Source organism: Oncorhynchus mykiss, chromosome 30, assembly GCF_057628025.1.
Source record: "Oncorhynchus mykiss isolate SJ-2025 chromosome 30, ASM5762802v1, whole genome shotgun sequence".
Taxonomy (NCBI): domain Eukaryota; kingdom Metazoa; phylum Chordata; class Actinopteri; order Salmoniformes; family Salmonidae; genus Oncorhynchus; species Oncorhynchus mykiss.
Genome location: NC_143051.1, coordinates 32,582,196 through 32,599,530, shown reverse-complemented (window position 1 = coordinate 32,599,530; position 17,335 = coordinate 32,582,196). Strand labels below are relative to the sequence as shown.

The 17,335-nt window shown below is 40.1% G+C and overlaps 1 protein-coding gene across 7 annotated transcripts in view; it reads right to left on the bottom strand.

The window, feature by feature from the left end:
* Positions 1 to 17,335, bottom strand: part of LOC110489432 (collagen alpha-1(XIV) chain) — a 97,212-nt gene that overhangs the window by 46,327 nt on the left and 33,550 nt on the right. For all 7 annotated transcript variants that reach the window (XM_036970753.2, XM_036970755.2, XM_090228435.1 and 4 more), the window contains 9 exons: positions 11,968 to 12,107; positions 11,523 to 11,649; positions 11,002 to 11,141; positions 10,370 to 10,502; positions 9,931 to 10,017; positions 7,876 to 8,018; positions 5,335 to 5,464; positions 3,815 to 3,937; positions 869 to 1,018 (listed from right to left, as the gene is read on the bottom strand). In XM_036970753.2, coding sequence (XP_036826648.2) covers positions 869 to 1,018; positions 3,815 to 3,937; positions 5,335 to 5,464; positions 7,876 to 8,018; positions 9,931 to 10,017; positions 10,370 to 10,502; positions 11,002 to 11,141; positions 11,523 to 11,649; positions 11,968 to 12,107 — 1,173 coding nt within the window. The remainder of the gene's footprint in view (positions 1 to 868; positions 1,019 to 3,814; positions 3,938 to 5,334; positions 5,465 to 7,875; positions 8,019 to 9,930; positions 10,018 to 10,369; positions 10,503 to 11,001; positions 11,142 to 11,522; positions 11,650 to 11,967; positions 12,108 to 17,335) is intronic.

The window sequence follows — 17,335 nt, the reverse complement described above, 5'->3', positions numbered from 1 at the left end:
CAAACTCCACCCAAGAGACACCCCTATCTTGATGGCTATATTGCTATCTATGCCCTTCAAAATCGCGCGCTACCCAAGCGTGCTTTGCTTAATTATTATGCACAAGGTGATATCGTAGTCTTAACGCAAACGAATGCGAGTCTCTAGTCTCCACTCCTCCCTACAATCTGATTATCTGGGAGCTGCCAGCTCTAATAAGACAATGATCTCTGTTACAGTGCTGAGTTGCTGACACTGGTACTACATTAGGCACGCATGCCTGACCACTTGATATCATTGTGGCATCTTCAGTCTCTAATGGAGTGAAGCTATGCTACTCAATAATTCACACTGACTCAGACAGTTCCAGTCAACCTACAGGGGCGGCAGGTGGTCTAGAGGTTAGGAGCTTTGGCCCAGTAACTTAAAGGTTTCTGGTTCGAATCCCTGAGCCAAATAGGTGAAAAATGTGTTGACGTGCCCTTGAGCAAGGCACTGAACCCTAATCACTCTGGGCAAATGTAGAGAGGGGTCTAAGTCAACCTTACATTGGCATGGAAAGAAGATTATGACTAAGTGGTATATCTAAAAATGTCTTTATTTTATGTAAATTGTCTTGTTTCTGATGAGCGATCAATGTGACCAAAAATCTTGTAGTAAGTATTAAACTGTTTAGTATAAAGGTTTGTTATGTTCTGTAGGCATGAAGAGGATAAGTAAGTAAGTAATTATGCAGTTACAGTATACACAGGGTCCATTCTGGAGTCCCGTTCTACCTGGAGGCGCTGAGTTAAATAAGTTCAATAAGTTGAATTATCGATTCATTAACTGTTTATTATGCAAAGTATCCATTCTCAAGTCCCATTCTACCTGGGGCTAGTCTACTCACATGTCCTGGCCTTGCCGGTGAGGGTCTCGCTGGAGCCGGTAGTGTAGGAGGCGATGACCCTGACGCCGTACTCAGTACCGCTCATCAGGTTCAGGATCAGCATGGTGTTCACGTCCTCGCCCACAAAGGTCTCCAAAGCAGGTCCCGGAGCTGTGGAGAAGAGAGGTGTGTGTGTGTGTGTGTGTGTGTGTGTGTGTGTGTGTGTGTGTGTGAGTGAGAGAGAGAGAGAGAGAGAGAGACAGCTCACATTCACTACCACACATACTACAGCACACTGCTTGCAGAACTCGTAGGCTACTCTCGCCTAAGGAGCATTTAAAACATTATTGATTTTTTTTCAGCTGTCCGTGATTGCATGAATTTCATGAATACTGCATCGTATTAAGGGTGAAGTGGAGTTGAGTGTAGTGGCTTGTCAGTCAGAAAACAGCTTTAGACATAATTGTGTGGAAAGATTTAAATGTGTTTTGTGTCAATGCAGTTTTGCTCTCTACCAGAGGGCATCCTATCAATAGCATGATAGGTATTTCTCTGTTAATAAGCATTTTGTGCTTAGAAGGTGATGAATTGGACAGATCACATGTGAATAGGATCACAAGCGTAGAAGGGGGCCCAGAAGATCCTCCTTTGTAGTTAACAAAATATATTGAATGAGGATTTTTCACTGTGTGTGTGCAGTAGTAGTAGCAGTAATATTAGTAGTAGTGATAGTAGTAGTAATAATAGTAGTAATAGTAGATAGTAGTAGTAGGAGTACTGATAGCAATACTTATATTAGTAATAGTACTAGTAGTAGTAATAGCAGTAGTAGTAGGAGTACTGATAGTAGTAGTAAACGTAGTACTAGTAGTAGTGATAGTAATATTAATAAAAGTAGTAGTAATATACTAATAGTAGTAGTAATAGTAATAGTAGTAGTAGTAGTAGTGATAGTAGTAGTAATAGTAGTAGTAGTGATAGTAGTAGCAGTAGTAATATACTAATAGTAGTAGTAGTAATAGTAATATTAGTAATAGTATTAGTAGTAGGAGTACTGATAGCAGTAGTAGTACTAGTATTATTAGTGATAGTAGTAATAATAGTAGTAGTAGTAATATACTAATGGTAGTAGTAGTAATAATAGTAGTAATAATAGCAATACTGTAGCAGTAGTAGTCAAATTAGTAGCAGTAATAGTAATAGTAGTATTAATAGTAGTAGTAGTAATAGGAGTACCGATAGTAGTGGTAATAGTAGTTGTAGTACTAGTAGTAGTAGTAGTGGTAGTAATATTAGTAGTATTAGTAATAGTAGTGGTAGTAATAGTATTAGTAATAGTAGAAGTAGTAGTAGTAGTACTAGTAGTGGTAGTAATAGTAGTAGTAGGAGTACTGATAGCAGTAGTACTAGTAGTAATATTACTAGTAGTAGTACTGGTGGTAGTAGTAATAGTAGTAGGAGTACTGATAGTAGTAGTAATAGTAGTATTATTACTAGTAATAGTAGTGACATTAATAGTAATATTAATAGTAGTAGTAATAGTAGTAGTAGTAATGGTGGTGGTAGTAGTAGTAGTAATATTACTAGTAGTAGTACTGATGGTAGTAGTAATAGTAGTAGGAGTACTGATAGTAGTAGTAATAGTAGTATTATTACTAGTAATAGTAGTGACATCAATAGTAATATTAATAGTAGTAGTAATATTAGTAATAGTATTAGTAGTAGGAGTACTGATAGCAGTAGTAGTACTAGTATTATTAGTGATAGTAGTAATAATAGTAGTAGTAGTAATATACTAATGGTAGTAGTAGTAATAATAGTAGTAATAATAGCAATACTGTAGCAGTAGTAGTCAAATTAGTAGCAGTAATAGTAATAGTAGTATTAATAGTAGTAGTAGTAATAGGAGTACCGATAGTAGTGGTAATAGTAGTTGTAGTACTAGTAGTAGTAGTAGTGGTAGTAATATTAGTAGTATTAGTAATAGTAGTGGTAGTAATAGTATTAGTAATAGTAGAAGTAGTAGTAATAGTACTAGTAGTGGTAGTAATAGTAGTAGTAGGAGTACTGATAGCAGTAGTACTAGTAGTAATATTACTAGTAGTAGTACTGGTGGTAGTAGTAATAGTAGTAGGAGTACTGATAGTAGTAGTAATAGTAGTATTATTACTAGTAATAGTAGTGACATTAATAGTAATATTAATAGTAGTAGTAATAGTAGTAGTAGTAATGGTGGTGGTAGTAGTAGTAGTAATATTACTAGTAGTAGTACTGATGGTAGTAGTAATAGTAGTAGGAGTACTGATAGTAGTAGTAATAGTAGTATTATTACTAGTAATAGTAGTGACATCAATAGTAATATTAATAGTAGTAGTAATAGTAGTAGTAGTAATGGTGGTAGTAGTAGTAGTAGTAATAGTAGTAGTAGTACTAGTAGTGATAGTAGTAGTAGTAAAATACTAATAGTAGTAATAGTAATAGTAGGAGTACTGATAGTAGTAGTAACAGCAGTAGTGGTACTAGTAGTAGTAGTAGTGATAGTAGTAATAATAGTAGTAGTAGTAATAGACCAATGGTAGTAGCAGCAATAATAGTAGTAATAACAGCAATAGCAGTAGTAGTAATAGTAATAGTAGTACTAGTAATAGTAGTATTAATAGTATTAGTAGTAGTAGTAATAGTAGTAGTAGCAGTAATAGTAATAGTAATTGTGGTAGTAGTAACAATAGTAATAGTAGCAGTAATAGTAGTAGTAGTATAGTAATAGTTGTAGTAAAAGTGGTAGTAGCAATAGTAGTAGTAGTAGTAAAATTAGTAGTAATAGTAATAATACTAGTAGTAATAGTAGTAGTAGTAAAAGGAAGAGATTGACCGTATAATATATGCTTTTAATAAGCAGTATAGATAATGTAGGGTTTATGTGGGTAAGATGGGCTGGGGGGGGGGCATGAATGTGTGTGTACATACCAGAGATGGGTTTGTAGACGACTCTATAGCCCATAGTGGGGGATGGGGGCGTGTCCCAGGTGATACGGAAGCGGTTGTACCATTCCTCCGACACTCTCAGGTTCCTAGGAGCAGACAGTGGCACTGCAGGATGAATGAAAGAAGAGATGGATAGGTGGGAAATAAGTATTGAGACATGAGACAGATAGATATAGAGAGAGTTAAATGGAAAAAGAACAAAAGAGACAGACAGACAGACAGAAAGTTAGAGAGAGAGAGAGAGAGAGATAGAGGTATAGAGTGAGTGAGCGATGGACAGAGAGAGAGAGAGAACAGAACTCACTCAGGAATAAGGTACATTTTCATCAAGTACAGTTATGAATTGTAGATGAGAAACTCTGCGTACATATGAGTCACTCCATCCTCCTGTCCTAAAAAGAGAAGCACACTGGGGAGTTCTTAAATTAAACACGATACATGTCTGATGGGCTTTAAGATGACTAACTTTGAGTCAGACTCACAGCATTGGACTGAATTACAACTGGATTCAGTAGAGTTAGCATGACTTCTCCAGACCTGTTCCATACAGTACAAATCATTCACACACACACATACATATACACACACACATTCAAGGTGACATTGTTGTTTGAGGGATTGCCTCATTTTTCATTCTTAAAGTGGACAATACATTTCAAATTGGTGTCCAGGGACTGTTCTTTTCAGAGCAGGGAAAATAATCAGTAACTAACTACTCATGTAAGCTTTTGAGGAAGATAAAGAATGAAAATGTGAATTCCATTCAAAAATGTTTGTTAATGATGCGAGTGCTTTCAGCTTCTGACAACCACCGGGGACGGGCTGCTGGCCATGTTGACTCCAATGCTTCCCACTGTTGTGTCAAGTTGGCTGGATGTCCTTTGGGTGGTGGACTATTCTTGATACACACGGGAGACTGTTAAGCATAAGAACCCAGCAACATTTAAGTTCTTGACACACTCAAACTGGTGTACCTGGCACCTACTACCATACCCCGTTCAAAGACACTTACATTTTTTGTCTTGCACATTCACGCTATGAATGGCACACATACACAACCCAAGTCTCAATTGTCTCAAGGCTTAAAAATCCTTCCTTAACCTGTCTCCTCCCCTTCATCTACATTGATTGAAGTGGATTTAACAGGTGACATCAATAAGGGATCATAGCTTTCACCTGGATTAATTTAGTCAGTCTATGTCATGGAAATAGCAGGTGTTCTTAATGTTTTGTACACTCAGTGTGCAAAGAGCGTGCAGAGCTGTCATCAAAGCAAAGGGTGGCTATTTTGAAGAATGATTTGTATAACACTTATTTGTTTACTACATTATTCCATATGTGTTATTTCATAGTTTTGATGTCTTCACTATTATTCTACAATGTAGAAAATCTTAAAATAAAGAAAAACCCTGGAATGAGTAGATGTATCCAAACTTTTGACTGGTACTGTATATCTCAGAGTCCATGTCACCATGGAGAGAAGGTCATGCAGACAGACTTACAGGTGCGTCCCATGCGGCTAACACCGGGGCCGTCTCCGTCGGCGTAGACCGGGGTGACCGTCACCTTGTACTCCATGTCAGACAGCAGTGGCTGCAGCAGGAGGCTGTTCTGACCACCTGGGACCATTTTCTAGAACACACACACACATTTGCCAATCACAATATGAGGACGACAAGGTTCTGGTAGTGGAGTGGAGTGGAGGGACATGCTGGGTCAATGTGACTGGTGATTAAATGTACTGGAGTTGTAGCCTTGTAGCAGACCTGTCTGACCATAGGAGTTGGCAAGACAGCCAAAAATATCTGGTATCAGGCTAGCTAATAGGAGCTCTGTGATGTCTTTGTTTTTAGTGATAACAGAGAAATTGATCTGACTTCCGTTTTCACGTCTTTTACATTACATAATTTAGCAGCCGCTCTTTTCCAGAGCAACTAATAGCAGCAATTGGGTTTGTGCCTTGCTCAAATCGGCTTTGAACCAGTGATCTTTTGGTTACTGGCCCAACGCTCTTAACCGCTAGGATACCTGCCGCCAAGCAAATCTTCATCTCCTTACGTTATGTGTAATAACGTGTGATAGTGCATGAATGAACATGCTGTACTGAAGAAAACCATTCAGCAAATGACTGAGTAAACTGAATGATTACAAGACACAGATGAAGGAAGTTGATACTGTATTCAGGAGAATCTCTAGTCTAGGGCATGAAGGGGAATCAGTGAATGACAAAGAAGAATTCCTCCCAAAAATAGCTAAGAACATGTCAGGAATGCACTTGAGCAAAAAAAAAGATCTGAATCATACTGGCTCTGGTTGCGTATAAATCTCTGTATGTACTGTGGCAGACAGCAGGGAGAGCTGAGGGGAGTGGTAATTGAGGAGAGATATCTTGCAGGTACCTGGCTCCACCCCCAAGCCTTATATGGACTTCCTGCCACAATGAGGAAAGGTTGTGGGTCGTTAAGCCAGGGAGTGCTTGGGGATAAAGGAGGATAGCAGCCTGCACAAAGGGGCAGAGGTGAGAGACAAGAGTGGGAGAAACGAGAGCAAAATCTGTGTGATTGCCCGTTGTGACCTGGACTGTCGGACTACAAAAGTAAACAATTAAAAGTATGTTTTTTTGTACTTTGCCCCCAATTTATGAACAAATGTAATTAATAATAGTCTATACCTCCATTTCAAATTCAATGTCTATCTAAACACTGATATCAGTACATTTAATTGGAAAAATAGTCAAACAAGATACTTAAACTTTCAGGAGTTAGGCTATAGAAGTTAATAGACTAATGTACGGCACAACGTATAACTCAACATGTGAACACTGTGAATTCGTAATGTAGGCTGTCTAATTTCAGAATCACCTAGAATGTCTGTCATTTCTGGACTGCAGCCACTCCTCCTCCTCTTCCCTCTCTCTCTCTCCGTCTCTGTTTCTCCCTCATCCACTCTCCATTCCTCCTCTCATTCCTGTTTGCATTCCGAGCGTGTGCGGTCTAGCCTCGCCTCCATCCCAAAAAGTTCCACAGCCGTGACAAGTAGCGAGTTTGACAAATCAATTTCAGGCCAACTTGATGAAAATAGCAGCTATCTTTTTCGAAGGGGGGGACCGCAGGACGGAGTGTGACCCAAGTAGCCAAGTCCCAGTGCTACCGCCATTGCCTAAAAAAAATTATAACTTGGTCGCTCCCTCAAACTATTTATAATTTATCCGGTTCAAACTAGTTGGGAATGAAGTATCTGTGAAGAATGCAAACTCTCAATCCCCTTGACTTTACTACAAAGTATGGCTGTGGGTTCCACTCTACTGCTCTTATTCCCTGGCTGGCCTTCAATAACCTGTGTTTGGATGGGAGCTGTTCAGGCTGTGGTGCTGAAAGTTGCCAGTGAATTCAGAAACAAAATGTGAGGCGTCAGTGGCTTTTCCCGGTTTTCCTGTACTATAGCAGTGGACTAGGAATGAATTGGTGTTTTGTCATTGAAAGTCATGATTGCATTGTAAAGTTATCTTTCAATGAGGCTGTAATATTGGTTTGGGATGCCGCATTACAAAACCAGCAAGGTTTATACAAGAGATAAGTACTACTTATCGACTACATTCCCACCACCAGTTTTCAAATACAAAGCGGACTACAACATTCTGATATCAATAGATAAGGAATCTGATTAAACACTATATCACTATGCATCTGCCACAAACGCTTAAAGACTACCATACAACCCAAATTTCTCCCATACATACATATCTAATAATTGGAAGGTCACCAAGAGCAGTGCGTTCTCAAGAGACACTGGCTGAATGAATGGCATCAATACAATACTAATCCATTCAGACAATGTAAGCTTATCGCTAATGGGAGAGCGAGGGGCTGGTTTTATTGTAGTGGCCATATAAGAGGGTCATACTAGGAAGCATGGGGGGGTCATACTCTGTTTATCTTAAATATGAATTAGAGGAAGGGCTGACATTGAAAAGAGCTAGGCTGTGGAGATCTTGGGAATCATACTAACGGAGAAGAAAGGAATTCTTCTTGTTTGCGTCTTACCGTCTCCTCGGCACGATCGCCCCTGGCGGTGACATAGGCGACGCGGTACTGACGCACGTTGCGGTCCTGCTGCTCCCAGGACACCTCCATGCTGAAGGTGGTGTGATCGCTGAGCAGGAGGTTCCTCACACCCAGATGCACAACTAGGTGAAGGAGGGAGGGAAGAAGGGAGGGAGGGAGAGAGGGTACAGGAGGTTGGAGGAAGGTAGAAAAAGAGGGCAGTGAGGGAGAGTAAGGGTGGAGGGAGGGGGAGGTTGGAAAAGGATGAGTTGAGAAAGGGAGGTGGAAAATGGGGCGAGGAGAGAGACACCAGGTGGCTTTACTATGCAGACGGTGTGGGTGGATGCATACATTTGAATAAACACAATATCATTAGACTAATGACGCAACAGTGCAGAAAGAAACAGCAAACAAAAACACAGAGATCCTGGTGAGATCATAGCTACATATTATTGATGAGGTGAGTTGCAATTTTAAACCAAGTGAAAAGCACTATTTAAATGCAATCCATTATCATTACCATCACTATTATAATCAACAGGACAAGTTGGGGAAAATACTATTAAAAGCTCCCGCAAAAACCCCTTTATAAAAATCTTTACAGTATGTCATGACGTTGGCCTGGGGGTAGGTTTATGACAGTCATAAATACCTCTTCCCCCCCTTTTCCTCTCTCTACCCTACTGATGTGACATTTGAAAATACCTTGGTTAACATAGAGATTCTGGGAACATCAGAAGGTGGGGGGAAATTAACTATATTCTGGTAATCCGACCAATGCGGTGGTACTTAATGAATATGATGTCAGTTCGGTTGTCATCGGAGACATTCTCATCAATGATATGATGACATAAACTCTACAGTGGAAAGTCAGCACATTGTAGTTATCGGATTCACATGGAATTGTTGTTCAATTTAAATGTTTGAATATAAAATGATTGGTGAAGAGATGAAATGTAATTTTAGCTTCCAAATGAGATATTTGGGTTTTCATAAGGTTAGGGCTCTGCTCAATCAGTGGCCCGCCCCTGTGAAGAGACATAGGTTATAAAACTTTTCAAACACACCCTTCTCGCTCCACTATATAAAGCCTTGACGTCCTGTGAGGACGACGGGATGTGAGGACGATGTGAGGACGACGGTCCATACGTTAAAAGGACTAACATGTCAACTACAGAACTAAGCCAACCTTAGCATGAGCTTTGGTTGCGAATGGTATGAACTTTGAACTCTTATTCACTATAGAAGTGATACCTCCTAGCCATTGAGTTAGCAACAGCAGCTGCAAACGTGGGCTAGGAAAGAACAGACAGAGTATCTCGTCTACCACACAATGATGTTACTACAACTTATCCAATTTACCATCAGATACATTCTTCAAAGGACTCGGTTGGGCAACACGGCCTTCCATCTACCCCCAACCTACCGAAGTGCAGTTCAGAGTAAATATTTATTGCATTATCCTTTTCCAAATGGGCGGTAATTTAGAATGCATAAGATACTGTATTTACGATAGACATCGCTTCTCCCATTGTTCCTCAGTCTTCCCGCTCTTTTACTCAAACCCAGACCCTTTTCTTTGTGTAACCAGTTGTCAAATCTGTTCCCTCCGCTAGGGACGTTTTCCTTCATGATATAATTTGTAATCAAGGTATCATTAATTCTGTGTATATGTAATTCTGTGTGATTAGTTAGGTATTTCGTAAATAAATGATTAAACCCAATTTTGTATTGCTGATTCAACTTGTTTACAAGGGTTCGTGAAGATAACCAAGAATTTACAACTTTCAGATGAGACTGAAATAAGGTGACAATTAATATTGACTGCTATTGATGTAAAATATTACTAGGTCTTTAAGAGTTTATTCGGAAGATAAAAGCTTTATAAATATCATTTCGTGGTGCCCCAACTTTCTAGTTAATTACAGTTACATGATTAGCTCAATCAGGTAATATTAATTACAGAGAAAGGATCTTATAGAATAGCATGTCATATCACTTAATCCGGCATAGCCAAAGACACGACAAGTACAAGACCGAAAAAATCTTATTTACCTGCTGTGGTGGTAGCTTGTGTGGTAGTTGTGGTAGTTGTAGCTTTTGTGGTAGTTGTAGCTTTTGTGGTAGTCGTTGTTCTTGCCACTGAAAAACAGACAAAATGGTCAGATCAATTAAGTAAATGTGTACATTGAGTCTTCAAAAGAAAAATAAGAGGGGAGTCTATAGTTTAGACTGTTTAATGACAATGTTTCAGCACCAAGGTCTTTCTCAAGACCAGTCTCACTGTAGCAAACATACAAGACATGGGTATGTATCTAAGCTGTGTGTGGTGGACATGCACGATTCTAACAAATGCATTGAAAGTCACAAAGTGCTTAATCGTAACCCGCCTCAAAGCCCCCAAAGAGCAAGCAGTAGCACAGTGGCAACACTAAATCAATACAATCCCCAATGTTCAATTAACCCTGATTGGAGTGGAGTTTTCTTTAATTACCTGTTGACTCTGTGAGGGTCACGGCGTTGCTTGCTTCCTCGTTTCTGAAGACAGCAATCAGAGAGACCTCGTACTCAGTAATGGGCCTCAGTCCAGTCAGCAGGTGGCTATTCATTTTACCGTTCACTAGCATCTTCACCATAGAGGGAAGGAGGGAGGAGAATGTAGTGAGAAGTTGAGTCAATGGATATTTCTGCTGCTACCAAATGCACGTACGGACTGGAATGCTACAGTCACCAAAAGGGCTTCAAAATAACCCTTCAAACACATACTGTAGAAGGTAAGTAAGCAATCCATATTTGTATCTAGCATGACTGGCTTTGTGTCAACATTCAATGAGTGCCTGATAGATGGTCAATCTTAAACTGCTCAGGGATGTGATAGAAAGTATGCCAAGCATTTGGGAGGTGAGTCATACAACTTACAATACAGCATGCATAACCTGAGAGAAATCACGTAGCTGAAAACCTTCTAGCAGAGACAATTCAATTGCAGTCATAGATTCTGTAGCTGATGTGAGACACCAGAATGAAACATAATTGCAGTAACAGACAGAAAGAGAACTGTGCATTCATTCAACCAGCCAGCCAGTCAGTCAGTCAGTCAGCTAGATAAGACAGCCAGACACAGACCTCTTTAGTGTCTCCTCCTCTGATGGGGGTCCATGTGAGTCTGTAAAGAACCACATCTTGGGCTGAGTGTTCCCAGGTGACCCTGAAGCTTTCTGTGGAGACTTCACTGCTCCTCAGGTTCAGAGGCTCTGGGACCGTCTCTGGTTTAGACACAAAGGGTAAAGAAGCCTCAAAATAATGGAAGGAGTTCCACATCATTTTGGCATCCCACATATGAGTGGTCATATTCAGTCAGCACTCTCTTTTAGATACACTTTATCACATGTAAGAAAGTGTTCATGACTTACATCAGTGTTTCCTCTTCAAATGCAGCTAGATAATTTGGTAACACTTTCCAGAGAAATAGAATGCCCATCCATCACGGAACGTTGAATTGAATGGGAACGTCCGTTTTAATAATTATATTTCTATGGCACATTCTAGAAGCCACAGCATTTATGGCCTTTTTTGTATTATAAAGGCTGTTGTTGAAAGCCAAGAGCTGACAACAACATTGCTTATACAGGTAGAGGCAGTCTTACTAGTAGTGAAGCTGTCAGTCAAGGGCTCTGCCTGGCCCTCGTCATAGATAGCAAAGATGGCCACCGTGTACTCGGTCAATGACGTCAGGTTCCTTAGCAACAGGGTGGTGATACGGCCAACGTCCATCTACGGCCACCGAAGAGAGAGGTCAGGGTTAACGATCAGTGTGAGTCCCTCTATGTGACAATAAAACATATATACTGTATATAAATATATTTATTTATTTTATTTATCCTTCCAGTGATGCCTACTTTTCTATACATCAAGCAGAATCATATATCAGATTATATATCACATTCTATAAGGTTTATATGTTAGCAAAATGCTAACTGTTTTTTGAAAGTTATTTCTTTAGGGGGAAAGTCTGCGACATTAACATTAACACAATCTATTCATGGGCTTAAAGTCCAGCTACGTTATTGGCCAAGTGCCGTGTGCACTCACCTCATTGGTCTGCACTCCATTGGTCTTGACGTACATGATGCGGTAACCACTGGCCTTCTTGGACGTCGCCTCCCAGGTGAGTCTGGCAGAGCTGTGGTCGACGTTGGAGAAGCGCAGGTTCCGCGCCGGGGTCAGGGGTACTGGGAGAAGAGTGGGGCAAAGAACAGGAACACGGCTCACAGGTCAACCCTAATACGGTTGCAATTAAACACAAGAACCTGAGTCACCCTCCCGCCGGTGCATGATGTGACTCTTTTTGTTTGAGAGTTCCTCTCCGAGGAACAAAAGTGCAGAAGAATGGCCTTTTGCGCACAAAACACATTCTCTGGCAACGTTAAAATTTAACAAGGAGCTTCACTTTAGGTAGGGATAGAAGTCCTGCTTACAATTACTCCCTGGATTTTCTTGCTGCGCTTCATTCACCTCAATTTAAATCAGGGTCAGCGTTTAGTTATAGACGCAGGGAGCATGAAAAGGATGCAGTGAAGGTGAACTGGGTTCATGAGGGAATTGGAAATAAAGTTGGAGAAAAAGGTTTTAAAGTTTGGCAAGGATCTACACTATCATTCAAAAGTTTGGGGTCACTTAAATATGTCCTTATTTTTTTAAAGAAAAGCCATTTTTTTTGTCCATTAAAATAACATCCTAGAAGGCCAGCATCCCGGAGTCACCTCTTCACTGTTGATGTTGAGACTTGTGTTTTGCGGGTACTTTTTAATGAAGCTGCCAGTTGAGGACTTGTGAGGCGTCTGTTTCTCAAACTAGACACTCTAATGTACTTGCCTTCTTGCTAAGTTGTGCACCGGGGCCTCCCACTCCTCTTTCTATTCTGGTTAGAGCCACTTTGCGCTGTTCTGTGAAGGGAGAAGTACACAGCATTGTACGAGATCTTCAGTTTCTTGGCAATTTTTCGCATGGAATAGCCTTAATTTCTCAGAACAAGAATAGACTGACGAGTTTCAAAAGAAAGTTATTTGTTTCTGGCCATTTTGACCCTGTAATTGAACCCACAAATGCTGATGCTCAACTAGTCTAAAGAAGGCCAGTTAAATTGTTTTGTAATGATCAATTAGCCTTTTAAAATGATAATCTTGGATTAGCTAACACAATGTGCCATTGGAACACAGGAGTGATGGTTGCTGATAATGGACCTCTGCACGCCTATGTAGATATTCCATCCAAAATCAGCTACGTTTCCAGCTACAATAGTCATTTACAACATTAACAATGTCTACACTGTATTTCGGATCAATGTGATGTTATTTTAATGGACAAAAAAAATGCTTTTCTTTCAAAAAACAGGACATTTCTAAGTGACCCCAAACTTTTGAACGGTAGTGTATTCCAACGCAGTTTGCATACAGGAAGAACAGATCAGTGGAGGATGCAGTCCTGACGTGCCATGACACACCTGGAGAGGGCTCACTCTTATGTGTGCATCCTTTTCCTCGACTTCTACGCTGCTTTTAACTGCATGCAGCCTCACCTTCTTTCCTACCTATAGATTGACCCCAGCATTACCTTGCGGGTGCTGGACCAAGTTCAACAACACAACATCCCTTCCTCTGTGTTCATCTACCGGTTCCACCCAAGGAACTAGCATCTCCCCAGTCTTATTCTCCATATACACCAATGAACTGAGTGTCTCCGACAGGGACTGCTTGGCAGGGAAATATGTAGGTGACAGCGCCGTTGTCGACCTCTCAGATGACTGCATTTCCCAACAGAAGTGAACAGGGTTCATTACTGGTGCAATAACAACTACCTCACACTCACACTCAACATCAACAAAACAAAATAACTGCTCATTGATTTCAGGAGAAAGGCAGACCCAGTGAGCCACCTAGTCCTGGGTGGTAAACAGGTAGAGAGAGTGGGGAGTTTACCTGGTCACTGGGCACAGACGTCAGTTCAGCGTCTAGTTTTGATGTACATTTGGTTGAATTGTCAACTAGTATGAATTCAACGTCAAATCAAAAACAAGTTTCACCATGTCATTGGAATTAGGTTAAAAGAAGTGTGAAGATAATATGAAATTCCCAACGTTGAGGACTTTTTTCAATTCCAATCAGTTTTCCACGTTGATTCAACATCATCACATTGAATTTTTGGGTTGAAATGACGTGGAAACAACATTGATTCAATCAGTTTTTCCCCTGTGGCTGGGAATCATCATGGACAGCACACTCTCGTTTAATGCCAACACCCAGAACATCAATAAAAAGTGGCAACACCTCCTGCGCAGACTGAGACAACTGAAATGTCAACACCTGGATCCTCTCCAACTACTACACTTGTTATATAGAGAGTGTGCTGACTTTCTGTTCCTGGTCTGATACAGAGGGCTGTCAGTGGCTCATAAAGGTGTCCCCATGAAGAATATGAACCTGGGTTCCAAGCTCTGTGGGCTACAGTGCAAGGGGCTTCAGGGCCACTACGATAAATGGGCAAGGGCCAATGCCAAGCGCATCAGAGAGGACCCCACCAACAATCTTGCCCAATGTTTCGAGTTGTTGCCCTCTGGAAGGAGATTAAGGGTCCCCACTGTTCAGTAAGAATAGGAGCAAGGCAAGTTTCATTCCATCAGGCTGCTGAACAGTGGGACATAGGACAGATGTTGAGATGAGTTGAGAATACACAATTTGTTATTTAGATCATGTTACGTACATCAATTCTAACAGTGTTTAAGACTGTGTTTATCTTTCCCATTCTATTAGGGTTGAGACATATAGGCTGGATCTACACCACATCCAACAAAGTTTTATTTTGAGTGAACTATACCTTTAAGGCACTATCCTGTAGCCTTAAAACAAACAAAACGTGTAAGGACAACTACTTTCTAAACTGTTTTTAAGTCTCTGTATGGGTCGTTCCACCAATTCCGTGCCTTTTGAGAAGTATAACTTGGTCCATACTATATTTTAACATTCTGTCATAAAGGGCACATGTTCAACTTAATAAAAAACATGTTTTCCCATCTCAAGAGGTTACATACAAAAAATGACTATAATAAGTGCCTATTAAGTGCCAAATAATGTAACTGGGTTGACCGTAACAAGGTTGACAATTTCATCTTAACTCAGCCATAAATCCTATTGTGACAGGTGGAATGGAAACTTGATGTGTGAAACAGGGAGTGGCAATTGAATGTAAGTTTTACAAAACAAATGAAATTGTTAAAACATTTCTTGCCAGTCTATCTAGGGTTGATGTGTTATGCTCGACCGGCTGTTTTCCACCACAAAACACTAGAAAATTGACAAAAACAATATATCCAGCTCACCTCCTTTAACACAATGATTTGACTATTAGATGTTGAATGTTTCTTCAAAAAAATTAAGGAATAGTTTCACAATATTAAAACGAGACTTCAGTTCACGTAACAGGGTTGAAATGAAGGACACATGTAAATTAATCACTAATCACATTAAATAAATAATAATCTTCAGAAATGACTTTGTTAAATCAACAAAATATCTAGGGCTTTACAATGATGGTGAAAACGTGGAGTAATTCTGGTGTTAAGGGGGTTTATATCTTCCTAGAAGTGACAGAGGGTGCATGGAGGGACATGTCAGAATGCTGAATTTTGGCACTTTAGCAAGTCTTTATTCATAAAAAAAATCTGATTGATTGAATTCTCCATGTGGTCTATATTAAAGGACACTTCATTCAATATAGCAGTTTTGTCAAATGTAATATGGGTGCACAATTTCTACTTAAAATATCAAAGGGATGCAAAAGGCACTCATTTCGTGGAACGACACATACAGTTGAAGTTGGAAGTTTACATACACCTTAACAAATACATTTAAACTCAGTTTTTCACAATTCCTGATATTCAATCCTAATAAAAATTCCCTGTCTTAGGTCAATTAGGATCACCACTTTATTTTAAAAATGTGAAATGCCAGAATAATAGCAGAGGGAACGATTTATTTCAGCTTTTATTTCTTTCCTCACATTCCCAGTGGGTCAGAAGTTTACATACACTCAATTAGTACTTGGTAGCTTTGCCTTTAAATTGTTTAACTTGGGTCAAACGTTTTAGGTAGCCTTCCATAACCTTCCCACAATAAGTTGGGTGAATTTTGGCCCATTCCTCCTAACAGAGCTGGTGTAACTGAATCAGGTTTGTAGGCCTCCTTGCTCGCACACGCTTTTTCAGTTCAGCCCAAAATGTTCTATGGGATTGAGGTCAGGGCTTTGTGATGGCCACTCCAATACCTTGACTTTGTTGTCCTGAAGCCATTTTGCCACAACTTTGGAAGTATGCTTGTCCATTTGGACCAAGCTTTAGACCCATTTGCGACCAAGCTTTAACTTCCTGACTGATGTCTTGAGATGTTGCTTCAATATATCCACATAATTTTCCTGCCTCATGAAGCCATCTATTTTGTAAAGTACACCAGTCCCCCCTGCAGCAAAGAACCCCCACAACATGATGCTGCCACCACCGTGCTTCACGGTTGGAATGGTGTTCTTTGGCTTGCAAGCCTCCTCCTTTTTCTTCCAAACATAACGATGGTCATTATGGCCAAACAGTTCTATTTTTGTTTCATCAGGCCAGAGGACATTTTTCCAAAAAGTACGATCTTTGTCCCCATGTGCAGTTGCAAACCGTAGTCTGGCTTTTTTATGGCGGTTTTGGAGCAGTGGCTTCTTCCTTGCTGAGCGGCCTTTCAGGTTATGTCGATATAGGACTTGTTTTACTGTGGGTATAGATACTTTTGTACCTGTTTCCTCCAGCATCTTCACAAGGTCCTTCGCTGTTGTTCTGGGATTGATTTGCACTTTTCGTTAATCTCTAGGAGACAGAACGCATCTCCTTCCTGAGCGGTATGACGGCTGCGTGGTCCCATGGTGATTATACTTGCGTACTATTGCTTGTACAGATGAGCGTGGTACCTTCAGGCGTTTGGAATTGCTCCCAAGGATGAACCAGACCTGTGGAGGTCTACAATTTTTTACATTTTTTCCCATGATGTTAAGATTTTCCCATGATGTCAAACAAAGAGGCACTGAGTTTGATGGTAGGCCTTGAAATACATCCACAGGTACACCTCCAATTGACTCAAATGATGTCAATTAGCCTATCAAAAGCTTCTAAAGCCATGACATAATTTTCTGGAATTTTCCAAGCTGTTTAAAGGCACAGTCAACTTAGTGTATGTAAACTTCTGACCCACTGGAATTGTGATACAATGAATTATAAGTGAAATAATCTCTGTAAACAATTGTTGGAAAAATTACTTGTGTCATGCACAAAGTAGATGTCCTAACCGACTTGCCAAAACTATAGTTTGTTAACAAGAAATTTGTGGATTGGTTGAAAAACAAGTTTTATGACTCCAACCTAAGTGTATGT